The 26898-nt window shown below is 43.8% G+C and overlaps 1 protein-coding gene across 4 annotated transcripts; it reads right to left on the bottom strand.

Annotated features, from left to right (window-relative positions):
• LOC133069361 (major histocompatibility complex class I-related gene protein) lies at window positions 1–26898 on the bottom strand. Of its 4 annotated transcripts, XM_061160861.1 has the most exons (8): window positions 19271–19442; window positions 16545–16626; window positions 7962–8222; window positions 7023–7298; window positions 5714–5989; window positions 5013–5114; window positions 4768–4886; window positions 1–2199 (listed from the first exon to the last, which is right to left on the bottom strand). In XM_061160861.1, exons 3-7 carry the CDS (start codon window positions 8119–8121, stop codon window positions 4798–4800), a joined length of 903 nt encoding a protein of 300 aa, XP_061016844.1. In that variant the 5' UTR covers window positions 8122–8222; window positions 16545–16626; window positions 19271–19442; the 3' UTR covers window positions 1–2199; window positions 4768–4797. The 4 variants fall into 4 exon arrangements, with proteins under 4 accessions (XP_061016844.1, XP_061016845.1, XP_061016842.1 ...); XM_061160862.1 differs by lacking the exons at window positions 16545–16626; window positions 19271–19442 and adding an exon at window positions 26790–26898; XM_061160859.1 differs by lacking the exon at window positions 16545–16626.

Below are 26898 nucleotides of genomic sequence, written 5' to 3'. Positions count from 1 at the left end.
TTGTGGTGATAGCACAGTTGTTTTTAATGTTTAATTAGGTTATCAAATATTTCATAGATTCCAATAGCTGAGCATCTGTAATCAACAAACACGAGCTAACGAAGCAAGAAGTCCAAAATTATCAAGAAATAATGTAATCTTGAGCCACTTGTAAAACAAAGGTACAAAATCATCCCTTTATATTATATTTATATGATAACTCTCTTTATGTTATAAAATCCCCAAGGGAGAAACAGATGTTGCGAGTACGTTACTGGATGTCTCATCACCACATCCTTGCCCTTGCCTCTGCCTTCTCCTCTTCATCCATACAGACATTTTTATTACAAGTGAAGTGTAGGGCAAGGCCCTGGCAGCACAAAAAGGCTTTGACTATTAACGTCTTTGATGAGAGTACTGTGCAGTTGGAGAGACAAGACATTTATATAGATATAGCACCTGAATCACTGTAAGTGTCCATTCAAAAATATACTAAGTCCCTAACTATTCTAATTGTAAGAAGAAACCATGCTAGAAATAAAGCTGCTCTCTTCACAGTGCAACACTGCTTAAAAGATGGTATGGAAATCGCCCATAGCAACCCTAAAAGCAAAATAAACAAACACAAATGTACTCTTATGCAACTCAGCTGGTGCCAGGAAAGAGATGCGGGGTGGGAGCTTCATCCATGGAAGGAGGTGGGGACAGTAGAGCAAGAAATAGCCCTTGCACACTGAGAATGTCTATACCTGTGACTGTGATGATTAAAGCCGGAGGGCAAATGTCACGGTCAAGAAAGAGCAAAGGTCAAGTCTGACATACACATTTAAAGTCAGCTGTCGAAGGTGGGTCCGCAGAAGTATCAGGGCTGAGGTGTGTGGTCAGACAGGGTCAGTGAAGTGGGACAGGTGAATATAGAATTGACGGTCAATCAGAGGACCAGTGGCTACACAGGTGCAGGATGAGAGGAAAGTGATGGTGAGGATTTTAAGAGGCCGAAAAGAGTAAGGAGGATCAAGGGAATCTTAATTCTCACAGTGGGACTTCTGTTTATTTCCAGAGCAGATGTATGGAGAAAAAGCATATATATAAAGGTGAGTTGAGTCCATCTACAATAAACCTGTAGAGGAAGGGTAGAAATTAGAACTGAACCCTCTTCTGAGACATACTATCATTTTTACATTAAAAGATGGCAGTTGGGTTCATATTTTTGTATTTCCACTGATGGTGATAATGTCTGATTATTATTTTCTTACTTTCCCATATAAGGCAGAAGGACAGATCTGACAAGGTATATTTCCAAGATGCCCAGCTACCAGGCAGAGCTGCCATAAGAACAGGGCACTTTTGCTTCCTCTTAGGCCAGGAAAGGTGTAAAATGATCCCACCATTCACAGGCTGTTGTTGAAACTCGCTGACTGCCCTCATGGAAAGATCCCACCTGTCTGTAGGGTCACGGTCATGGCACCCACAGCTTTTGCATAGTAAACATTTTCCTGAAAGAAAAGAAAAGCCTTTTATGATATAGTGAGGTGCCCATCATTGGTGGAATTCAAGTGGAGGCTAGATGCTCAAGGCAAAGGCACTGGAGAAAACATTTTTGGCCTTGGATTGAAGGTTTCTCCCAGCCCTGAGGTTCTCTAATCTACCTGCAAACCACTGTTGACAAATGGGATGTAAGGAAATGTTGTGTCAGAAGAGCAGCCATATTTAGAGGAAGTGTGATAAAGGATACTAGTGGTAAAGAACCCACCTGCCAATGCAGGAGATGTAAGAGAGATGGGTTCAATCCCTGGGTGGGGAAGATCCCCTAGAGGAGGGCAGGGCAACCCACTCCAGTATTCTTGCCTGGAGAATCCCATGCAGAGAGGAGCCTGGCAGGCTACAGTCCGTAGGATGGCAAAGAGTCAGACATGACTGAAGCAACTTAGCATGCACATTCTGAAAGATTCCATCAAAAGAGCCTGATACCTGACAGTCTTTTTAGAGCCAAAGAACAAATAACATTTTGTAGCTCCTATTTTTCTGCCATGCACATAGATTACAAGCGCGTAATCCTGTAACATCTGTGTCTGCTGTGGCTGTGGTCAAGAGCTTTGAGTGGTAGACTTGAGTCCATATGGGACAGAGGAGGCCATGGTTCCCAGAGAAGAGACAGTTGGAAAACAGCCATCTCCCATCAGTGATCTGGTGTAGAAAGGTAGATGACTTTGTTTTTCCCTGAAAGAAAAAGAGTTTGTAGTCAGATATGTGTGCATTTTTCCTTATAGCTCAAGAATAAATTATACAGTGCTCAATAAACTCTGAGATTCAAAGGATTAGATCTGATAGAGTGCCTGAAGAACTATGGATGGAGTTTCGTGACATTGTACAGGAGGCAGTGATCAAGACCATCCCCAAGAAAAAGAAATGCAAAAAGGCAAAATGGTTGTCTGAGGAGGCCTTATAAATAGCTGTGAAAAGAAGAGAAGCAAAAGGCAAGGAGAAAAGGAAAGATATACCCATTTGAATGCAGAGTTCCAAAGAATAGCAAGGAGAGATAAGAAAACCTTCCTTAGTGATCAATGCAAAGAAATAGAGGAAAACAACAGAATGGGAAGGACTAGAGATTTCTTTAAGAAAACCAGAGACACCAAGGGAACATTTCATGCAAAGGTGGGCACAAGAAAGGACAGAAATGGTATGGAACTAACAGAAGCAGAAGATATTAAGAAGAGGTGGCAGGAATACACAGAAGAACTATGCAAAAAAGATCTTCACGACCCAGATAATCATGATGGTGTGATCACTCACCTAGAGCCAGACATCCTGGAATGTGAAGTCAAGTGGGCCTTAGGAAGCATCACTATGAACAAAGCTAGTGGATGTGATGGAATTCCAATTGAGCTATTCCAAATCCTAAAAGATGATGCTGTGAAAGTGCTGCACTCAATATGCCAGCAAATTTGGGAAACTCAGCAGTGGCCACAGGACTGGAAAAGGTCAGTTTTCATTCCAGTCCCAAAGAAAGGCAATGCCAAGGAATGCCTAAACTACCGCACAATTGTACTCATTTCACACGCTAGCAAAGTGATGTTCAAAATTCTCCAAGCCAAAAAAAAAAAAATTCTCCAAGCCAGGTTTCAGCAATATGTGAACCGTGAACTTCCAGGTGTTCAAGCTGGATTTAGAAAAGGCAGAGGAACCAGAGATCAAATTGCCAACATCCACTGGATCATCGAAAAAGCAAGAGAGTTCCAGAAAAATATTTACTTCTGCTTTATTGACTACACCAAAGCCTTTGACTGCGTGGATCACAACAAACTGTGGAAAATTCTTAAAGAGATAGGAATACCAGACCACCTGACTTGCCTCCAGAGAGGCAAGTCTTGCATACAGAGAAATCTGTATGCAGATCAAGAAGCAACAGTTAGAACTGGACATGGAACAACACACTGGTTCCAAATCGGGAAAGGAGTATGTCAAGGCTGTATATTGTCACCCTGCTTATTTAACTTATATGCAGAGTACATCATGAGAAACACTGGGCTGGAAGAAGCACAAGCTGGAATCAAGATTGCCGGGAGAAGTATCAATAACCTCAGATGTGCAGATGACACCACCCTTATGGCAGAAAGTGAAGATGAACTAAAAAGCCTCTTGATGAAAGTGAAAGAGGAGAGTGAAAAAGTTGGCTTAAAGTTTAATATTCAGAAAACTAAGATCATGACATCTGGTCCCATCACTTCATGGGAGATAGATGGGGAGACAGTGGAAACAGTGTCAGACTTTATTTTGGGGGGCTCCAAAATCACTGCAGATGGTGACTGCAGCCATGAAATTAAAAGACGCTTGCTCCTTGGAAGGAAAGTTATGACCAACCTAGATAGCATATTAAAAAGCAGAGACATTACTTTGCCAACAAAGGTCCATCTGGTCAAGGCTATGGTTTTTCCAGTGGTCATGTATGGATGTGAGAGTTGGACTATAAAGAAAGCTGAGCACCGAAAAATTGATGCTTTTGAACTATGGTGTTGGAGAAGACTCTTGAGAGTCCCTTGGACTGCAAGGAGATCCAACCAGTCCATCCTAAAGGAGATCAGTCCTGGGTGTTCATTGGAAGGACTGATGCTGAAGCTGAAACTCCAGTACTTTGGCCACCTCATGCGAAGAGTTAACTCATTGGAAAAGACCCCGATGCTGGGAGGGATTGGGGGCAGGAGGAGAAGGGGATGACAGAGGATGAGATGGTTGGATGGCATCACCAACTCGATGGACATGGGTTTGAGTAAACTCTGGGAGTTGGTGATGGACAGGGAGGCCTGGCATGCTGCGATTCATGGGGTCGCAAAGAGTCTGACACGACTGAGTGACTGAACTGAACTGAACTGAACTGAATGTTTGTCAAAATGGGAAAACCTATTGAAGTCTTGTAACAAAAGACAAAATCCTCTCAAAAGTGAGTCGTGTGGGATGATTTGAGAGATGAGCATTGAAACATGTATATTATCATATGTAAAATAGATGCATGAAGCAGAGCACTCAAAGCCGGTGCTCTGGGACAACCCAGAGGGATGGGGTGGAGAGGGAGGTGGGAGTGGGGTTCAGGATGGGGGGGACACATGTGCACCCACGGCTGATTCATGTTGATGTATGGCAAAAACTACCACAATATTGTAGTTAGCCTCCAATTCAAATAAATTAATTTTTTAAAGGTCTGTAGTAATTAACAATAATGAGATCATTTGGAAAAAGACAAATCAATGTCACCATATCTTCTCTGAACCAACTGCAAAAAGGACAGTCCACCTGGACAGGAACTGTATTACTTTGTAGACATCAGGCACCACTTAGAAAACAGACCACTCTCCTTTCAAGCATCATCCATGGTGTGTGTTCCCTATATGCTGAGAGGGGTGTTTCAGGTCCTATGGAACAAAATGAGGCCAAACCCAGTTCTAAATAGAGCTTGGAGAGGCAGGTGCAGAAAATAAAACTCTGGAGCTGTGGAGAGACAGTCTGTCATCCCCAGGATCCTTCCACGTGCCTCTTACCTCGGGGCCTCCTTCGCCAGACTAGGATGCCAACTCCAGCCAGGGCAATGGCGAGGACAATGAACCCAACAGCTTTCATCACCAGAGGCATAGTTTCCGATTCTGAAAGAAGCAAATACGGGAGGAAAAAATCCACGTGTCCTCCTGCTCTTCTATGTTATTTTGGGGGACTTTCTTCCTGTGATCATCAAGAAGCCCAATTCTACTTTTCTTACTGTGACTTCTTACTTTACCGCTCTGTGGAGAATAATCTGAAACAGGAACAGCTGTTCCCAAAGTATGGTCTGAATGCCTGAGGTGTCCTCAAGACCCAGTCAGAGTCAATGAGATCTAAGTCATGATTCCCCACCCCCCTTTTTTTAATCTCCATCTCTCACATGGGCACAGTGGAATTTTCTAGAGGCCACACGATATGAGATGACATCATCACTCTGACAGCAAATAGAATGCTATGTTTTCTAGTGTTTACTTTTCTTAAAAAAAAATTTAATTTGCAATACAATAAATAGAAATAGATATAACTTACATAAACAAAAGCTCTTTGGGGTCCTCAAGAATTTTTTGAGCATAAAGGAGCCCTGGGACCAAAAAGTTGAGAGAACCTCTGATTTAACAGACCCATTCTTAAGTACGCAGTGATCCATGGTTCCCGCTCACCCCCTTTCCTCAGTCTCAATCCCCAGTCACAACCCCAACCTTACCCTTGGAACCCTGAAGAACCATGTGGACTCCGCCATGTTCCACGTGACAGGAGTAAATGTCATTGTTCTGAGAATCCAGCTCAACAGACACCCAAGTCTGATAGGTCCCATCCCCACTGGGAAGAATGCCTCCATGCTCGGTGTCTTGGATTATTTCTTCCCCATTTTTCATCCATTTCATGGAAATTTCTGGGGGGTAAAAGCCATGAGCTCTGCAGTAAAGAGTTGTAATCCCTGGGAAAGTTTCTTTGCGACTGACTCTGACTTTTGGGGGCTCTAGAAAAAAGAAGTTCAAGTTAAAATAGAAGTATCTTATGTACTGAACGCACAGTATCAGAAAACAGCAACCGCATTTCCCAATTTTCTTCATTGCAGGAGACATCTAAAAATAAGAATGACCCAGAACCCAGGTTCACCAATAACAAATTCTTTGATCTAAAGCCAGTTTGAGCAGATTTCTATTACCTGAAACCATTAAAATGAAAATGAGTATTCAGCTAGTGAGTGGGAGAATTGAAACAAACTCCAGTCATCTGCCTCCAAAACTGATGTGCCTGAACAGAGAGTCCATATTCATACCTGTAGTCCAGGTGCCTCCCCAAGGGGCTGCCATAGCTCTGGAAAGCCCCACCATTAAACATCACTCCTGTGGGAAAAGGCACATTGTGTCTGGGAGTTCCCCACAGCATGATACAGTCGTAATTCATTTTGAATAATGAGATCATACATGAAAAGTTCTGTGTTAACTAAAAGTTGACCAATTGAAACATATCTTTGATGTATAAGAGGAGTTTTTTACTGAAAGAAATCTTATCCTAACCTCTTTAGGAAAGCAAAGACCCTCTGTCTTTTTTCTAATTTCAGATTTTCACTCATCCTGGTGTTGTATGATCTCTTGGTTACTACATAGCTTGAAGAATTGCATTACCTCCCTAAGTATTGCAATGGGGGGTGGGGGGGTGGGTGGCCAAAAAGTTCATTCAGGGAAACCCAGATGAATTTTTTGGCCAACCCAATATTACCCAACTTATCATTAACAGGAGATGGGAGGATTTATCTTACTGAATCCCCCAAAAGGAAGTGTCCCTGGACATACTCCACTCAAAACAAAGTAGAATTGTTGAGTGTTGTTAAAATGCTGATAAAAAGGTAATTAGGGAAAGTTTTCATGGGGAGTTACAGGTCACTGTAACCCAACTAACAAAACAGATTTCAAAAAAGGATGGCTAAAAGCTAAATTAGAGGAATGTTATGTATGAAACCACTAGTTCTGAGGATGTGGGGACAAGGAGTTCTCCCTCCTGTTTACCTGTCCTTTGTAAGGGGTCTTTCCCATACTCTAGGAATCTCTTTAACCAAGCAATACATTCTTCTTCTAGCCAATTTTTCTGATATTGTAACTCATGCCGATTGGCCTCCCATGCCCGCCTGATGATGTCGCCCACATTATCCATGGCTATCCAGGAGAGGGTATCTTTATTGAAGATAATGAAATCCTGTCCATCATATGCATATTGGAGAAATCCCGTGGTGCTTCCATCCTCCAGTAACTCACAGCCGATCATTCTCTGGTAAGTGTGAACCCCTGGAAGATACATGAATGGCAGGAAGGGAGGGGTTGACATGGGGATGTAGAAGTGGGTACCCAGGTGATCTGACTGGGGGCATGGCTGGAAGCATCTTCGACCCCAGAATACATCACTGCACAGGCTTGGCATGGCATCACTGAGTCTCTAGAAAGTTCCTGTGATATAAGCCCACCTATACACAGGTATTTACAGAGTACCTACTGCATGTCAAAGGAGTTTGATAATTCCTGCCTTGTGGAGTTATCCTATACTGGGAACAACTAACTGATAAGCTTTTTACTGCAGTGGAGGAGGGAGAGACATCCAGGAGCCAGAAATATCCCTGGGGAAAGTTAATGTAGTAAGTCATTGCCCATAAGCAAGCACCTCATTAAGCCTGGAAATAAGACACGCAATGGCTAGATTTAGGAGGAAGGAGAAGATGCAGGTCAGCAGCCTGAATGGGGATGGGACAAGGACATGGGGGCACAGAGGTCCTGGGGAAGAAACAGACAATGTGGAAGAGGCACAGGACGGATCGCAGGCACTGAACCCCATCAACAAGATTGCCCGAGCTCTGCCAAAAGAATGCAGCTCAGCTCACAGTCACTGTCCGCCCAGGGGCCTCTACCGGGTTGGAAGCTAGAGAGGAACGTGCTCATCCCTGCTGCCTTCACCACCTGAGTGATTGTAGTGACGCTGCAGCTGCTTCAGCTCCACCTTGAACGCCTGCTGCCAGCCCCGCAGCAGCTGTGTGTACCTCTCCCAGTGATCAGGCGCCAGGTTCTCCGCCATCCACGGGGCCCGCGGCTCCTTCAGCTGGGAGACACTGTTGTACATGGTGATGGGATGAGAATCCACGTACCCAGCTGAAATAAATTCAGGGATCCCATAGCCAGGCTGTGAAACGCCCAGACGAAAATATCTCAGAGAGTGAGTCCCTGCAAGAGAGGCAGAGAAGGCAGATATTTAGAGTCACTGCTGATCCAGATCTATAACCTGCTAGATTCCGTCTAAACCCCATGATAGTCCTCCGTGTTCACTTGCACCCATTCTTTCGGGGATGCAGCTGCTACTTCCTCTTATGGAATCACAGAACACCAGGAACTTCGACCTGGAAAGGACTTCAGAGCTTTAGCCAAGACTTGGAGCCTGTTTTGTTCAGGTTGGAAACCTCAGGTTGAACTTTTTTACAGGTAACTCAACTTGTAGGTGAAGTAAAGTGCTCTGGTCTTTTGGGGAGGGGCCCAGGACCACTCACTGGCCCCTCCAGGGAGATCTATCCCTGAGGGATTCTGAGGGTTTGAAAACCCTTATAACCAACCCCCAGGTTTCACCAGCAGAGGCTCTAGGGTGATAAATGAAGGCCCCTATCTCACTGCTGTGCATGCACATGTACACACACACACACACACACACCCCAGGTTGGTTAGTCTGCTTGACAGACCCACAGAACCCACATAAAGACTCAGGCCTTCCAAGGAAAATTTTTAATTTTTCCTTAAAAAATTTAATTTTCAAATTTTAAAAAGCAGAATGCTTTGTCTATTATATCAAACCAACTCTGAAAACCATTTTCCTATTATTTCTCTACTTTTTTCTTCTAGCCAAACCTCACTGTAAGAATTATCATAGTCCCTGATGGTCAAAAGCCAGATAAGATGAAGCAAAACTGCTTGACTTTCTCTGCTGCTTTTGCACTGAACTTCTCTCGTGTCAACCAGGAAGCTCTGCATCTGGTGGAGACAGACAGCGCAGTCTGGAAGGAATGGGATGGTGTCATAATGGGGTCAGTGCAGGGCGTGGGCCCTCAGGGAAGACTTTCTAGAGAAGATATGTCTTAGGGGAGATCCTGGGACAGGGAGGAGGTGAGCAGGCAATGAGGCTGAGCAGGGACATAGGAGAGAGGACAGTAGGAGCAGAACAGAAAACAATTTGTACAGACAGAGGCTAGGAGAGTGGGGCTCACTCTGGGAACCAATGGCCTAGGATGCTGGAGCTTAGCAAGCGTCACAGAGGAGAGGAGAAATGATGCCTAAGACGTAAGCAGAGCCGAGGCAGAAGAGACCAAGGGCCTCCATGTCCTGCCAAAGAGCTGGCGGGGAGAAGGCACGCAGCACAGTGGCTTTCTTCCCCTGCTCTGCTCACTGTTGTCTGGAAATGCCCATCTCTAGCCCTTTTATCTTGTTACCTCCTGCCATCCTGACCCATCAACATCCTCCCCAGTCAGTATCTCTAAAGACAGCCCCCAAGACCAGCCCTGACATTTGCAAGGCTGAGTCAAGTGATCAGAGGAGGCCCATGTGCCAGAGGCCCAAATATCTTACAGGGATAAATCAAGCTAACGAACTGTTCAGTAAGTTCTACCCTCCCTACCTTGCCAAATATCCCTTCATATGACCTCAAAGCCCAAGTTCAAATTCAAAAATCTGACTTGGTGGCGGTGCAGAGAAAGCTAGCTTCTATCTTCCAGCCCCTGGGCCTTAGCCTGGACCTACCTCCTTCTCTACCTACCCCAACTCCACCCAGCCCTGCTTAGGGCCTGGTGCCCACATGTAGACACCTTGTTCTCTCAGACTCCATCTATAAACACTGCCTCTTTGCCACCTCTTGGACTTAGCATTTGGTCCAAGGCTAAGAGGCCTTAGGAGGCCTTAGGTCCTTCCTGTGTAAATTCAAGCAGCCTTGAGTCATCTGGGCAGAGAGCTGCAGGTTCCAGATACCTGTGGTGGGGTGCAGACCCAGAGCAAGCACCTCTGCTTGGCCTCATGGACGCCTTGCTCTGTGGGGAAGGATGTGGATAAGGCAGTTGTTGGAGCAGGGACCTCTAAAAGGTGGGGCCACATCCACGGCTTCTCTTGTATGTGTCTAAGAGCTGTCCTAGACACTATTTCCCCCAGTTTTTTCCAGGTAGCTCATCCCGTTGTTGTGCCCTTTGTGAACGCTCAGATCGTCAGGCACGGCCTTGGTCACTGTGGAGAAGCTCAGACTGGGGTCAGGCTGAGCCCCAGGTTGAATGCCACTTAATGAAGTTTACTCCTTCCTCTTCATTTTAAATATATGTTTAAGAAAAAAGTAAAAAAAAATAAAAAAAAAAAAAACAGTTCACAAAATAGCTGGGTTCATTTTTGTGCATGCACGTCTGGCTATAACTTTTTCTAAAGCTGTTTATGAAAGAATCCATACTGTGCAGACTGTCTTTTAAAACAGGCCTCCCCAAGGCCAGGGAACCCTCACCTCAATTATGATAGGGAATAGGATTCCCTGAGGCCAAACCAGGCCTACCCAGCTCTGGCCCCTTCCAACTGACTGCACCAGTTCTGTAACCTGCAGGCGCCTCCAATTTTCTTTCTTTCTCAGTTTTCAGAAAGAAAACTGCTCCTCCAGCTGGGGTGCGGGCAGTTTTTGGCAGCACCCACTGTCCCATGGGCCCCCTCCCTGGAGGTCGTATCCTGCATGTCAGCTGTGGTGCTGAGCAAGATGGAGCCTGGTCTCCCCCAGGCCTGGGCAGAGCATAAAGGCCCCATGGTCCCTCTGAACTGCTTTGACCTTTTATTCCCCACCCCTTTCCCTTCCTGTGGCAGTGGGGGCTGGAATGGGGAGGCAACCCAGTGAAAACCTCTGAGACTGGACATAAGACCATCATAAAAGTGTGGTTCTTATGAAAACAAGACTGAGGGTAAAACAGAGGCACAAATTCTATCCCCAAAGCAATAATTCCATATTCTGCCTTCTATTCTCTTATCTTTGTTCACCTTCTACCCATTTCTCAGTCCTAAGATGCTTAAGAACTGGGATTTAGCTTCTTCCCTCTGTATTTCCTACAAGGCCTAGCACAGGGAGCCTAGCCCAAAGTCAGAACTTAAATATTTGTAGATATTTGTAAATTGTTTGTAAAACACTATTTTTCTGCTTTGAAAAAATTAATTATGCTGGAATGAATGTGAATCAATTTAACTTCGATCTTATGCTTTATTTAAAAAACATTTTTGGCCTCACCACACAGGTATCTTAGTTCCCTGACCAGGGATCCAACCCAGGATCCCAGGAGTGAGAGCTCCAAGTCCTAACTACTGGACTTAAACTTTAAAATAGAAATTTTAATAAAATTAAATTAAATTTTCATTTTATAAAATTAGATTATAATTCCCAGGGAATTCCCAGGAACTTATACTGTAAGAAATACTTTTCATAAGGGGCAAGCTGGTGAATGGGAAGCAGAGCTGAAATCTAATTTACATCCAGCCTGGAGTCTGTAAAAGGTGAAATATGGTGGAATCTGCAACCCATTTTGCAAACGGTTCTATTTCTCTACATCTGGAAAGGTTTTGTGGTTCCTCCACAGATTACGCAACTGCTCAAAGATGGAGGCAAAAGGAAGAGCAAGTCATGAACATTTTCTCACACTTTCTTAGTCTCCATCTGAGAACTCAACAAACATGTGAGTACCTTCTCTGTGCCAGGCACTGTTCTGGACTTTGAACACATCACAGACAAAACAGATAAAAAACGACTGCCCTTCTGGAGCCTACATCCTAATGGGAGGACACAAGGAAGGCAGACAATATAAAATAAATACATATAACTGGTCATTTAAAAAGTGCAATGAATAAAAATAAAGGTGCAAAGAGGACTAAGCAATGTAATTCTAAACAGCGGAAGTTAGGGAAAGCTGCTCTGAGAAGACTTTGAATAAGTGCCTGCAGGGAACAAGGGAGCCAGGCAGATGTCTAGGGACTGCGGTCCAGGCAGGGGGATTTTGTACAAAGGCCCCAAGGAAAGGTCAACCCTGGCACATTCCGGGAAAAGCAGTGAGGCCTCGGGCTGGAGCTGAGTGAATAAAGGGAAAAGAAATAGGTAGGAATTGCTTCCACACTTCTGATAGCAAAAAGCCTCATAGAAATCAAATCCCAGACAAAGAATGAGAGAGAGGGAGGAAGAAGGAATTTAAAAAGAGACTATGTCATTGACATATAGATCTTCCCTCGGAAACTGGGTTTACTTCTATGACATCTGGGGTCTGCATGCCTGGTAGACGTCAACAAACAAAAAAAAATAGTATTACCAACTTGGGGTATTACTGCTCAATGGGGTTATTTATTCTAAATGAGTATCACTGACATCATCTCCATACATAATATCTACAATCCATGTAATTTCACTTTCTTACAAAAACGTAACTTCATAAAGATTTGCATAATCCAGAGTTTAGAAGAGGTCAATAGAGAGACACATGGTCTGTTGCCAGCTGTCCAAGGACGGTGGAATGTCCTTTTCTCCAACCCCCATCTGAGTCTTGTTCCTGTTTTCAGAGCAGTTTTTCTCCACTAGCCAGCCCTGACTTCAAAGATTGCTCTGCCCCTAAAGGCTGGCCTCCATCTGCCAGTTGCCTGCCCATCCAGTCTCGTGCAGCCAAGGTGTGGCTCTGCTCCAGGACATCACAGCCCTGTCCCCTTCCTCTGCCATGCACTCAATTACCCATCTGGTGTATCCATAGGTATGAGCCACGCTTGCTCCTTACTTGGGCTTCCAAAATGTTACCTCAGCTGTGACGGGAAGTTAAGTCAGTAACTTGACAGATGTTAAGTCAGTAACTCAGAACAGAAAAAACAGGAGAAAATTCACGGTACCCTTTCTCTCATGATACGTTAGACCTTGTGATAAGTTATATTCCCATATATTTGCTGCCTGGATGATTAGATTCACATATAACTATGAAGGTTGAATCATTTGAAAAAACCTCTATTGGACTAGTTTTGATCTACCAAAATGGCAATTTCATATGATTCATTCTGACCTTCTGATCCTTTCTTCTTGCAATAATTACAAAATTGGGTTTTTCTCTCCCTTTCCATGAACAGATTATCGGCATCAATCCACTTAGTGGACTGAAATCTACAATTTTGAATTTGGTCTTCTGTCTAGGCCAGTCAAGCTGCTTCTCAAAGAGGCTGCTCTGTCCCAACAGCCTCTTATAGACATTGCTGAAAAGCCTAAACAACACAACTGAACAGCAATCAGACCAAATACAGTGGTGACTTTACATCCTAAATTATGTTCCTTTTAGCATATAGATGAACTAGCTGGACCATTTTGACAAAAGGCTGTGGAAGTGACAATAACTGCTAAAGTATTTTCAGATAGTCATCCATGAGGGCAATTGATATCTGAGTTTCTACCATGTAAGAGGAATTATGAGGCAATGTCAGGAAGGGAAAGACAGATCAGACACCAGTTCTTTTCCTCCCAGAATTTACAGTATTATTGGAGAGCCAAAGTGAAAACAAAAGTGAAAGTCTCTCAGTCGTGTCCAACTCTTTGCAACCCCACGGATTATACAGTCCATGGAATTCTCAAGGCCAGAATACTGGAGTGGGTAGCCCTTCCCTTCTCCAGGGGATCTTCCCAACCCAGGGATTGAACCCAGGTCTCCCGCATTGCAGGTGGATCCTTTACCAGCTCAGCCACCAGGGAAGCCCATTGGAGAGCCAAAGAACAGTACAAAAATAAATATAACACAGGGACATATGACAGCAAGCAGTAAGAGCCACAAAAGAAGCACCAATGGAATGTTCCAGCAGCCAGGAGAGACATCCTGCTCTCCCATGAAGGGATCCAGAAATGCCATAAGGAGGAGGTGGAAAACCTGCTAGGAAGGTAGGCTTTCCATGAGCCATGGAGCACAGCGAAATCTGAAGCATAACCCTCAGAACCACACTTATTTCTTGAGCACAAACCATGTAATAGCTACCATGCTAAGGCTTTGATAAACATGAATTATATTTACTTCTCAGTGCAACCTGTTGTGTGTGTGTGCGTGCTCACTCAGTCGTGCCCAACTCTTTGTGACCCCATGGACTGAAGCCCACCAGGCTCCTCTGTCCATGGAATTCTCCAGGCAAGAATACTGGAGTGGGTAGCCAGTCCATTCTCCAGGGGATCTTCTCAACCCATGGATCGAAACAGGTCTCCTGCATTGCAGGCGGATTCTTTACCCTCTGAGCCACCTGAGACGTCCTGCAGCCTTTTGAGGTAGATCTTAAAATTCCCAGGGCTTCCCTGGTGGCTCAGAGGGTAAGGCATCTGCCTGCAACGTGGGAGACCTGGGTTTGATCCCTGGGTTGGAAGATCCCCTGGAGAAGGGAATGGCTACCCACTCCAGTATTCTTGCCTGGAGAATCCCACGGACAGAGGAGCCTGGCGGGCTACAGTCCATGGGGTTGGACACAACTGACTGACTAACACTTTTCACTTTCTTAAAATTCCCATTTCACAGATAGGAAACAGGTTCAGAGAGATGATGAAAATTGTCCAAGATCATCCTTAGAATCCAAAGTAGAGGGCCCAAGAATTTCCCTCTGACCTCTCAAGCAGGAAGCCTCTCTGCCTTAGACTGCCCAGCTGTTCAGAAGCAGAGTCACTTCCCCATCCCAGGCTCTGTTTCAGGCTCCTCGCCAGGATCACCAGTGCTCTCTCCTGCCCCCTTGTGTCAAGGATGACTCACTAATCCCAGATTTTCCTGTCCCAGGGGAACCAGACTCCAGACCTTCCTACAACTGGCCGTGGGTCCTGATTTGATGACCAGTTCAACAAAGCCCCAATTATTTGCTGGGCCTCCCAAGTGGCCCTATGCCTTAACACAGTCAAAATGATTATGATTCCTGGGAACTACTCTCTGGAATTTCAGGCATCGTGGGAATGAGAGGGAGAAGTGGAGGGTGATATTTTTAGTTAAGAGGGCCTTTGGACACTTGTCCAACTATGCAGTGATGTGGGTGGCTCTATACACTTCAAGAACTGCCAGTCTCTCCTAACAACTCCTCTCACTACAGAAACTTGTCGAGGGCCAGGAAGTGTTGAATGTGACAGTTTGACTTTTTAGCTACTCTTTTGAAGCTACCCTTTGGAAATTACCAATGTCCCTTTTAAATTTCTGAACTTCCAGTAGGCACAGTCCTAACTGCTAGGAATATGGCAATGAACACATCAATGTCCCAGCTATCTGAATTCCTTTCTAGAAGGAAGACTGGCAGTAGGTAAGTATATAACACAAGATCAGCTGCTGATAAGGGTTTTGAAGAGAAATAAAGCAGGGAAAGGAAATATATATAAAAGTAAACAAAATTTTTTAAATGGAGAGAAAGAGAAGGAGAAAAGAAAATTTAAAAAGAGAAAAACTAATTTTAAAAAAGAAGAAAACAAGGAAAATAGAATGTGAAGAGGGATGATTTATAGGTAGAGGGACCAGGAAAGGCCATCTCAGCAGGTGGCACTTCAGCAGAGATGTGAATGGAGAAAGGAAGTCAGCCATAGGAGAACCTTCCAGACAGAACAACAAGCCCAAGTCCTCCAGAACGTTGCCCATTCCATGTGTTTGAAGAATAGCAAGGAGACCACTGTGGGCCATGTAGAGCTTCAGAGAATGAATGAATGATCGAGCCTTGATGATTTTTTCCCCCAGTACTCTATATACAATGATGACCACAGGTCTCCTATTTCCCAGAAGAATTACAATTTTATGAATTCTATTCTTATAAAATGATTCACTGAAGTGGTAACAAAATGTGATTTGGTACTCAGATTCTTGAAAGGTTTTCCATAATGAATATAAACTTGGCTGTCAGAAAGAATGTCCTTTATCATCTGTCTCAACTTGGGTTTCATAAAGCAAGTATTTAAAAAGTCATGTGTTTTATCTTTAACCTAGGCCCCTTCCTTTGAGACCTTGGCAATCCTCTAGGGTGAGAGGATGACCGAGGTCAATGGGTTTTAGTAAGAATAGACAAATATTCCCACTAGTCAGAAGAAAATCTACAAATTAGTTGAATTTCTCGGATTTAGATAGATTCAATGTCAACTAAGAAGAAGACAGCCTTAGGGGAGTAAAACAGTATCTTGGAGAAATTTCTAATGCATGTACCTTGGCAACAGCTCCATGGAAACAGACTGAAGTCTAATAAGGTCTATAGCAAGTGCCCATATTTTCTCATGTTAACTCTTGGAACTCAAGGTCATTTCTTAGCAGATAATTTGCAAGCCTGTCTCTTAACACTAGCCCAGTTGACAATTCAGGGGACTTATCTATCATCAGTCCTTGTCTGTGAAGGACTTCATGAAGCAGATTGATATAGAATATTGAAATATCCATAGAGTTATGAATAATATCAAGAGACTGACCTTGGTGTTTTTCAGGATCAACCATACAAACCACATATGGCTCTGCAAGAGAGATCCCATGCCTGCCCCCACCTGATTACACCCACCATGTCACCAGCTCACAGTTTCCCACAGGCTGGAACAGGAGGAGTTGTAAAGCATGAAACCTCTTTCTTTTTCATAAATATTCTGCAACCAGAAAAAACCACAGTCATGAATTTAGTCATTATTGGTGCCCAAGTTCTCTATGGCAGCAGTCCCCAACCTTTTTAACACCACAGATTGGTTTCCTGGAAGACGACTTTTCCACAGACTGGGTAATGACGAGGGGTGGGGGACGGTTTCGGGATGATTCTCATAAAAAGCGTGCAACCTAGATCCCTTCCATGCATAGTTTGTGGCAGGTTCTTGAGCATTCCTATGAGAATCTAATGCTGCCACTGATCTGACAGGAGGTGAGCTCAGGTGGTAATTCGAGCTATGGGGAGCAGCTATAAATATGGATGAAGCTTTGCTTGCTTGCTCACCTGCCTGCCGCTTACCTCCTCCTTTGTGGCCCATTTCCTAACAGGCCACAGACCAGTACTGGTCCATGGCCCCAGGGGTTGGGGACCCCTGCTCTATGGTATATGGTCAGATCACTTCAATTTGTTAGAAACATCACCTTGGAACATAAATTCCAGGAGATATTTATTAAGTGCCTATTGGTCACTAGAACGTACGAGGGAAACGAGAAAAATGAGATCTCTCTCCCTGCTTTAAGGACAGCCTTGACTGAAAGATTTTGGTAGATAGAAAATTATAAAACTGGGAGCAAGAGCTATGGGAGTACAAATGCAAGAGCAGTTTACTGAAGGCTATGGGGTCAATGAGAACAACAACCTGGAAGTGATGCTGGAGTGATCTTAACATTGCTCTGTGATCTCAAACACTCTGGTATCTCCTCCCTGCATTTCCATCTCTAGAAGCTCCCACTCAGGGCCAGCATTAGGTCCAAATATCAAGTAGACCAAGTCCTTTTTCATAACCCCATCTCCCTTCCCTGTTAGCACTCCTCAATGCTCAGCATGCTCAGTCAGGGTCCTGGCAGGCCTTCACTCTAGATGAGTCACATGAAGAAACTTCAGTGGAGGGACTCTACACAGAGCTGAGAGCAAGGTTACAGGAACAAATGAGGCATGTTAGGGAACCCAGAAGCTAGCAGTTATAGGAAGCTGTTACCAGCCATAGGGTTGTAGCGATGAGAGGAGCAAACAGTGTTCCTGAACCCCAATGGTAGCTAGAACCATGAAGAAGGGGCCATTCATGGAAAATTATATTGCAGAGGAACACAGCTATTATACTACCAGAGGCACTAGAGAAAGAGGGAAAAGAAGGTAATACCTCAACCTTGCTTTGCTCTCTGATTGCTCTCCCCCGGCGTCTCCTATTGGGCGAACCCAAACAGAAATCAGCCTGCGAGAGAGCCCGGGTGACGTTGTCTGTAGCAGTCAACCTTCCAGGACACACACAGGGCAGAGAAGGATGCAGCGGAAGGAGCCAAGAGAAGGAGAGCCAGCACTAGGTGACCTTCCCTGCCCTTCAGAGATGACTGGTTCTATTTCTCATCCCGCCAGTTATCAAAGCGCCGAGCATCCACATCCAGAGACGCTATGATTTTGTGGGAAACCCCGGGACTGTGGCTGGGAAGACCTGCTGGTACTTCAGACTCTGTTCATTATGTGAGCTGAGTCCACCTCTCTAGGCCTGGATCTCCTCATCTGGAAATGTGGATATCGTCTGAGCCACAAGGGTTAGTTAGACCAACACATGACAGATTATATTTAGGGGATATTGTGGCCATATTATTGGTGAGTTCCTTGAGAATCAAATACAGGTAATATACAGGCCTTTTACCTTCTAGAAATATCACTCCTGCCCTCTTTTTATCCTCTGTCTCTTACCTTCACCCTCAATCTTTCCCATTTCTGACTTGAATGGTAGGACTTTTCTGGATTAAGTTTCTAAGGAATTAGGACCTATGCCTATCCTGTCCATGATCATGTCCCCAAAAGTGCCAGCACATAGTAGGTCGTCAAAAAACACACAGATGTTTTGAAAGAGCTCCTTCCCATCATGCTCACGCATCGTTGCCTATGGTGGTAGCCCAGACATTGTCAGGCAACCCCCTGGCAATGCTGGACTCTAGCTGAGAAAGCAGTTGCTTAGAGCAGAGAAGCCTGTTGCTTCCAGCTCACCGGTCTTCTTGTGTATTTGGGGCAACCGATAGCAACTGCTTCCCTAGTAACACAGCTTCCCCATAAAGTGAAAAACTTTTTCTACTAAGTTCATAACTCTTACACTCAGTACAAGAGTTCAGAACCATGGTTTTATCTTTCTGGGATCTTATATTATAGGTAGGGGTTGTGGTGAGGAGGATAAACAAATAAATGTGATCTGCTCTACTATTCAGTGGCCCCGAAACCCTGACCACGCCCTCATAAGACTCACCAAGCTAGTAGGGAGGAAAAACAAAAGTAAAAGAAAAGACAGGAGCAGAAAAGAAAGGGAACAACATTCAGAAGGGAAGTAGGAAGTGAGGAAGTTACCCAGAGGGTCTTTCCAGAATGGCTTCCAAGCCCTCAGAGAAGGTGGGTAACATCAAGATCCTACACACACGAACTGGAAAACTGTACAGCTTTCCAGTTCATCGCTCCGACAAGTCCTGGGTTGAATAAACACACTTTTCTGCCCCTGGTTTCTTCATTTCACCAGGAGTTTTAGGAAGACAAGCTGTTTCCCAGAGGCTCCCTCAGCTGGGGAGTTTGAAGCAAAGAGAACTTGGGGTACTCACGAGCATCGCTGAGCTTCACCATTAATACAATGATGAGAGGCAATAGGAGCATCATCAGCCCCTCTAAAATCCTTCTCTTCTGATTCTTTTAACTAAAACACTGATAGGTCCCTGTTGATCTTTCAAGAACCTGTACTGTGTCGGCTCTCTCAGTTTTTGGTGATTCAGCAACTGAGACATTCAAGGGCTCTCTCCCAGTCAAAACAGTGGAAATGTTGGTGTCATCAGTTGCTAGGTAGAATAGAGAGCATGAAAGCCCTAAAGCACCGCCTTCCCCAGTGACCTTTAACCCTTTGTTGGTCTGAGACCCTGATTGCTCCTTCTGCTGTTCCTATCTTGGTCCTGTTACCAACTTCTAAATATTTATGGAGCACAGCTATAAGAAAGACACAGGGAGCACAAAGATGAGTCAGTTCTGGTCCCCCAGGGAGCTCAAAAGAAAAAGAAGCCTTTGTTTATTTCCTGGAGCTTAGATTTCAAGCAAGGTCCATGAGAAAGAGTCACACAAAGTTCCCAGGACTTGCTGTGGCTTCCTATAATGCTGCAGTCCACATGTCTGATATAATATGTATCCCCTAGACTATCCTGTCATTTTTAGCTTACATCTATCTTCCATGCTGCTCTAGCACCCCCAGCCCAAGAGCTCAAAAATGCTCACTGAATAAAGGAGACCTGGGCCTTAAGATTCTGAGGAGCAGCCGGCTTGGATTCCTCAATTAGCAAACCTCAGCACAAAGCCACAGCTACATGGTCATCAGGAGAGCACAATGATGCAGGAAACAGAGGCATAAGCGTGTTCAGGGAGCTGGAGGACAGGCCCAGACAGGAGAGAGGCTGCAGAGATGAGCAGGAGAGATGAGTGGAAGCAAGGCCACCAGGCAGGCTGGCTTGGGCTCCTGCTCAGGGACCTGGGATGTTTGCATCCTAGCTACTTGACCTTGGGCAGAATCCCAAATTGTGTTGAGGCTCAGTTTCCTCAATTTATCTATTTTGCTTTTAAAACTTTTTCTTTTGTATTGGGGTATAGTTGATTAACAAGCTATGTTGTGATAGTTTCAGGTAAACAATGAAGGGATTCAGCCATGCGTATTCATGTATCCATTCTCCCCCAAACTCCCCTCCCACCCCAGACTGCCACATAACATTTAGCAGTGTGCCCTGTGCTATACAGTACATCCTTGTTGGTCATCCATTTTAAATATAGCAGTGTATACATGTCCATCCCAAACTTCCTAACTATCCCTTCCCCCCATCCTTCCCTATCAGCATCAGTCTCCTCAACTTTAAGAGCAAATCCTGGCATATATTTCACAAGACTTGTTGAAGATTTAGATGAGGTTATGTTTACAGCGTACAAGGTAGATAGTAGAACATACCAGTTTCCTTCTGCAGTAGGCAGAATAACACCCCCTTCCTCACCCCAAAGATACCCATATTCTAATTTCTAGAATCTGTGAATATATTACCTAGCATGGCAAAAGGGACTTAGCAGATAAGATTAACTTTAAAATCTTGAGATGGGGAGATTATCCAGGATTATCTGGTGGGTCCAATCTCAAGGGTTTTATAAAATTGAGACGGTCTCTAGAACTGGAAAGAGAAAGAAGAGATTCTCTCCTAGAGCCTACAAAAGGAACAAAATCACTTTCATTTTAGCCCCTGAGAGCCACTTTTGGACACTCGACCTCCAGAACTGTAAGAGAATAAATCTGTGTTGTTTTAGGGCACTTAGTTTGTAGTAATTTGTTCTAGGAGCAATAGAAAACTACATGTCCTCCATCTCCCAAAAGAAAAAAAGAAGCCAAATAATGAAATGATGATGATCTTTAACAACTCTCAGCATCTCCTAGCACCTTCTCTTCTCGGACCTTTGTGTTTCTTCCTTTCCTTCCTCCTTCCCTTCTTTACCTTCCCTTAATTTTTCACTTAACAAATGTAGGGCACCCCTGTGCCACTCACTCTCAGAGCCCCCAACAGTCCCAGGGATCTCTCACTAGCACTGATGTCCCACAGCAGTGAATTTATTTCTTCCTTTGAATTTCTGTTCGTATCTTGTTACAAAACTACATACTGTACTGCAGTCTGCAGCATTTACATTAGAAAGTAAGTGTGGTGACCGTGCCTTTCATTTTTAAGTCATTTTATCCTAAGTGCTAACCTTTGTTATACTTTTGCATATGGGGTCTCTTGACTTTCTCACTTTTCTTTCTTCAGTTTTTGTTTCTATTTTTTACTTTTTATATTTCTGATTATCCAAGTATATACTCCATTGTAGAAAATGGTCAAACTTTAAGTACATTTTCTTTTTTCTATGTGTAAAAGTGTTTCTTTATATAAAAATGAGCAGAATTGAAATCATATTATAAATATAATATTGTCTTGCTGTTTTCAATATATGTCATTACACAATTTTAAACATTTTTGGTGACCACCAAATGGATGTTTCCTAAGTCGTTAATCACTTTCTTGTGTTAGATATATAAGGAAAGAAAACACAGCTTGCATGTGGAAACTCCCTATGGTTGGTGCTGGGAAATGTAGACATAGCCAGGTCAATGGATGCCACCAAGAGCCAGTGTCTTCTGGAGTGCTCCAGAACAAGCACATGCATCTCAGGGCTTTTAAAAGATTGGGATAAAGATGAAGAATATAATACCTAACGTCTACATAGCACTTTTTCCCCGTACTCAATCTTGTTTCCAAAAGATGAATGCAACAAGAAAAAGACAAACACAATTTTTAAATGAGCAAAGGACTTGAATAGACACGTCTCTAAAGAAGATATGTGCTGTGCCTAGTCGCTCAGCCATGTCTGACTCTTGCGACCCCACAGACTGTAGCCTGCCAGGCTCCTCTGTCCGTGGGATTCTCCAGGCAAGAATAGTGGAGTGGGTTGCCATTTCTTTCTCGAATCCAACTGTTTAGGACCCCAAAGACTGTAGCCCTCCAGGATGCTCTGTCCATGGAATTTTCTAGGCAAGACCTGGCTGTACACCTGAAACTAACACAGCATTGTAAATCAACTCTACTCCAATATAAAATAAAATTTTAGAAAATTTTTAAAAATAAAAATCAAGTTTGGGAATTTTATACAACGAAATGTTTACATGAAATGATGTTCAATAGCACTAATTATTAGGGAAATGCAAATCAAAACCACAATGAGATATACTTCAAATCCATTAAGATGGCTACTATAGAAACAAAATCACACATAAACAAAATAACAAGTGTGGCAAGGATGTGAATAAATTGAAACTCTTGTGCACTCTTAGTGGGAATGTAAAATGGTGCAGCCACTATGGGAAACAGTCTGGAAGTTCTTCAAAAGATTGTGATCCAGCAATTCCAATTCTGGGTATACACTCAAAACAATTTAAAACAGAATCTCAACTACATACTGGTACATCCACGTTCATAGCAGCATTATTCACAATTGTCAAAAGGTGGAAGCAACCCAAGTGTCCATCAATACATGAATGAATAAAAAAAAGTGATGTATACATACAATGGAATGTCTGCCTCAAAAAGGAAGGAAATTCTGCACATGCTGCAACATGAATGAACCTCGAATACCTTATGCTGAGTGAAAACAGTCAATCATGAAGAGACAAATACTGTATGAGATACACGTATTACAAATATTGTTTGAGTGCATGACAAACACTTATATGAGGTATTTAGAGAAGTTAAATTCATAGAGGTAGGAAGTAGAATGGTGGTTGTCAGGCATGGGGGAGGAGAGACTAAGGACATGTTTAACGGGTACAGAGTTTCAGTTTTGCAAATAAATGTTCTGGAGGTTGGTTGAAAATGTGACTGTAAACACTACTGAACAGTGGACTTAAAAATGGTTAAGATGGAAAATTTTGTTATGTGTATTTTACCACAATTAAAATTTTCAAAACTAATTTTTAAAAGGACCCAGGGGGACATAGAGTATTTTAAACACTTTGCAAAATGTAGTCACATTTAACATCCCAATTGATCCTTCAAATGACCTAGTGAGGTAGTAGTTTAGATACCATTCCCAGCTGAGAATGGAAGAGATCCCCTTGTAGGAATGATATGGGACTCTCATAGCTTTTAAGGGGTTGGAAGTGGCCTGGATTTATCCCAGCATTCTTAGCAACAGGGTGTGATTTGATCCTTTCTGATGCTCATCCTCATGAGCTTGTGACCTGGTGGCCTGTGCCCTCTTTCTGCATTGGCATTTCTTATTTCAGCACAAGATTCCTTTCAGGATCCCAGTAGTATCCTCCACCACTCACTCTCCTAACTTTGGAGACTTGCTGAGAGACCCAAGGTTTTCACGGCTGACCACTCAAAATCTCAGAGTTGGAATATCAGCCTTTTCCTGCAAAACGAACAGAGTCTAAGTACTACAGCTTGACAAGTCCCGACAAATTCACATACCTGTGTAACCTACAGTCCTGTCAAAATACAGAAAATCACTAGCCCCCAGAAAGTTTTCTTTCCTAATCATACTCCCCACCCAAAGGCAATTACTGTTTTGATTTTTTTGCTCTATGAGAATTTTTAACTCTTCTTTTTCGGGAGGTAGTGGGGGGAGTGGATAGAGGAGATGACTTTTTGCTGAGTATTCTTCCTGAGTTATTATGTTTTTATTTATGCCAGGACCTGAGCCCTGTTAAAAGAATAGAAGAGAAAAAGAAAACAAGAGAAAAAGAAGAGAAGAGGGAAAAGAAAGAGCTTCCTTTACTTTTCCTTCCATTTTAGCTATACTTCCCTTTCCCTGGGGCAGCAGAGGCCAAGGTCTGGGTTGGTTTGAGAGAGGGTGACATATTAAAGAAAGAGACACCCCTTTCATGGAATAGATAATAAGAGGCTATGCCAGGCATTGAGGTGGTAGTAACATTAGAAGTCTCCCTGCCTCCACGAGTTTACAGTTTAGTGGGGAAAACTGACATACGTGCTCTATCCCGCAGTTGTGTCTGAGTCTTTGCTGCCCCATGGACTGTAGCCCATCAGGTTCCTCTGTCCATGGAATTTTCCAGGCAACAATACTGGAGTGGGTTGCCATTTCTTACTCCAGGGGGTCTTCCCGATCCAGGGATCAAACCCATGTCTCTTGTGTCTCCTGCATTGGCAGGTGGATTCTTTACCAGTGTACCACCCAGGAAGCCCTGGAAAATCAACCCGCTAGCAGTTAATTTATTTCCACCTTAAATCTAGACCTCCTATGTTCTTTTTCTCAGTGATTGGAACTAACAACAACCCACTTCCAACTGCAAAAACACTAAACGCTGAACCATTCACTCACCAAGCCCCCGGATGTTGCCTCTAAAGTATTTCTCAAATATATCCCCCCTCTCCATCCTAGTTGTAGTGAGCCTATCTCAGGACACCCTCACCCCTTCTCTGGACCATGACTTCCCAGCTGACCTTTCAGGCACTGCTGCATCTATGTTAAATGCCAGAATTATCCTGTCAATGCTCTCAGCTGAGTGTTCACAGTTCTTAACATCACAATCAAGGGCCCCGAGAAACTGGCCCTGCCCATTTTCAGCCTTAGCTCCTGCTGCCACAATCCTATTCTTTCTGTTCCAGCAATGCCCCCTGCCACGGTTCCTCCAAAGGCTGCCCTGCTGTCTCCTGGCTGCCTCTAGCCATTGTTTAGAAGTCTTCCCCACCCTCCCCCACACACAAATAGACTGGTGGCTTGTCTCCACGTTTCTCTGGCAACATATGCCTTTCTTTCATTATGTAACTGGCTTTGCTCTCCTACTAGTCTGAGAATTCCTTGAAGTCAAGGACCAAGACCATTCATTTCTATATCCTCAGTGCCTAGCACATAGTAAGACTACAACACATGCTAGTACTATTCTAAGCACTTCTCAGACATTGATTCATTTAATCCTTATGACACTCTATGAGCAAGGTGCTATTATGGTATTCATTTCTTAGTTGAGGACAGTGAGAGACTAAGCAGCTTGCCCAAGACACAATAGTCAGGAAATAGCAGAATTAGGATTTTGAACTCGGGTAATCCGGCTGCCCAGTTGGCAACAGGGCTAGAGAATCTGTCTGCCAGTGCAGGAGACACAGGAAACATGGGTTCAATCCCTAGGTCAGGCAGATCCCCTGGAGTAGAAAACGGCATCCCACTCCAGATTTTACCTGGAAAATTCCATGGGCAGAGAAGCCTGGTGGACTACAGTCCATGGGGCTGCAAAGTATCAGACAAGAATGAGTGACTGAGCATAGCCTGGCTGCAACTATGGCTCTTAATCATTATCCTCATCTTCTCTTCAATTTCCATGTGTTTGTTGAATGAATCAAAAATGACTGATCTCTTTTCAGTTCCCCATCTCAATATGTTCAGAACCAAAACAGTTCTCTTCCAACAGCTTCTTTTTCCCTACATCTGACCTCCCTCAGCTGCTCCTCCAGGGTCTCAGAGAAGCCTGGAGTCTGACTTTCACCTCTCTCCCCCTTAACCCCATTCAGCCTCTCATCAGGTCTAGGTCTAGGTGTTCTGTTTTTCCTTGAAAACATGTATCAGATTGTCTCATTCCTCTCCATTTTAAGATTGCTGCTGTCCTATTCTGGTCCTCAGCCCTTCAGGCTGGACAAACACAGCAGCTTCCAGACTAGTTTCCCTGACTTCACTGCCTTACTTCCTTGGGGCCTTGGGGTTTCCATGCATTTTTATTTAACCCTCACAACAATCCACAAGCTAAATATTATTATACACACTTAACAGATGAGGGACTGATAACAGAACTCAGGTTCAAATAGGATTTGTCTGGTTCAAAGGACTCTTCCATCTCCAAAAAGACTGGTACTTTAAGCAAGTCACTTAACCTGCAAGAGTCTCAGATTTCTCATTTGTAAAATGGGGATAACAGCAGTAATTACCTCCTGAGAGCAACTAAGATAACACTTCGCTCAGTGCCTGACATGCAGGAAGTGCTCAAAGATAATCAGCAATTAATGTTCACAAACCCCATAGCATATCTAGCATATGAAGTTGATAACTGTTCTGACCAAAATGCTTTCTGGACATGCTTTTGAACCATTTAGCTCAGAAGAAGTTGCCATATTTGGCCCCTTCTTTGTCCCTCAAAAGTTCTTTCTCCTGGGAAGCATCACATGCTGTATGAAAAAATTATCTTACTGGTCACTTTGAGAAAGGCACACAGCAAAAGAAAATACACCCGTCTGGTGGAAAGCGCACAGATTCTCTGATTGCCCTGTCCAGATTGTATGAGCGCAGGAAATCTTGATGCTTCTCTGAACTTTTCTCATCTACTAAATGGTAATAATAATACCTTCCCGCAAAGAATACTGAGATAATGTACATACAGCCTTCAGCGCATTGTTAGATATAGTAAGACCTATATAAAGTTGTGCAATATAGTCAGATAATCTATATGAGCAGGCTTTATTGTAAGTGGAGGACGAGATGGATTTCTAAATCAACATGTTATCAAAATCAAGTATCAAAAGTAGAGGAAAGGTGAAAGGATTGTGCAAAGGAGATACTAATGCATACCTAGGACACCTGAATGCCTTTCCTGCGAAGGAATAAGCAGCTCCGGCCTTGAATCCTGAGCGGCAAGTGGAGAGAAGAGCCTCCCTCCTTCACCGCCCCCAGAGCCCCG

This window comes from Dama dama, chromosome 14 (genome assembly GCF_033118175.1).
Source record: "Dama dama isolate Ldn47 chromosome 14, ASM3311817v1, whole genome shotgun sequence".
NCBI classification, from domain to species: Eukaryota; Metazoa; Chordata; class Mammalia; order Artiodactyla; family Cervidae; genus Dama; species Dama dama.
The sequence above is the reverse complement of the archived record's forward strand: the minus strand, read 5'-3'. Positions and strand labels throughout refer to the sequence as shown.

Bases quoted from the DNA above. Each gene is read 5' to 3' on its own strand.
- LOC133069361 (XM_061160859.1), bottom strand. From the start codon at position 19,325: ATGATGCTCCTATTGCCTCTCATCATTGTATTAATGGTGAAGCTCAGC. The intron at 7,299-7,961 runs GTGGTGAAGGCA...TGTATCTTCCAG, and splicing joins GCGTCACTACAATCACTCAG to GGGTTCACACTTACCAGAGA. The intron at 5,115-5,713 runs GTAAGGTTGGGG...TGCTTCTTTCAG, and splicing joins GGTTCTTCAGGGTTCCAAGG to AATCGGAAACTATGCCTCTG.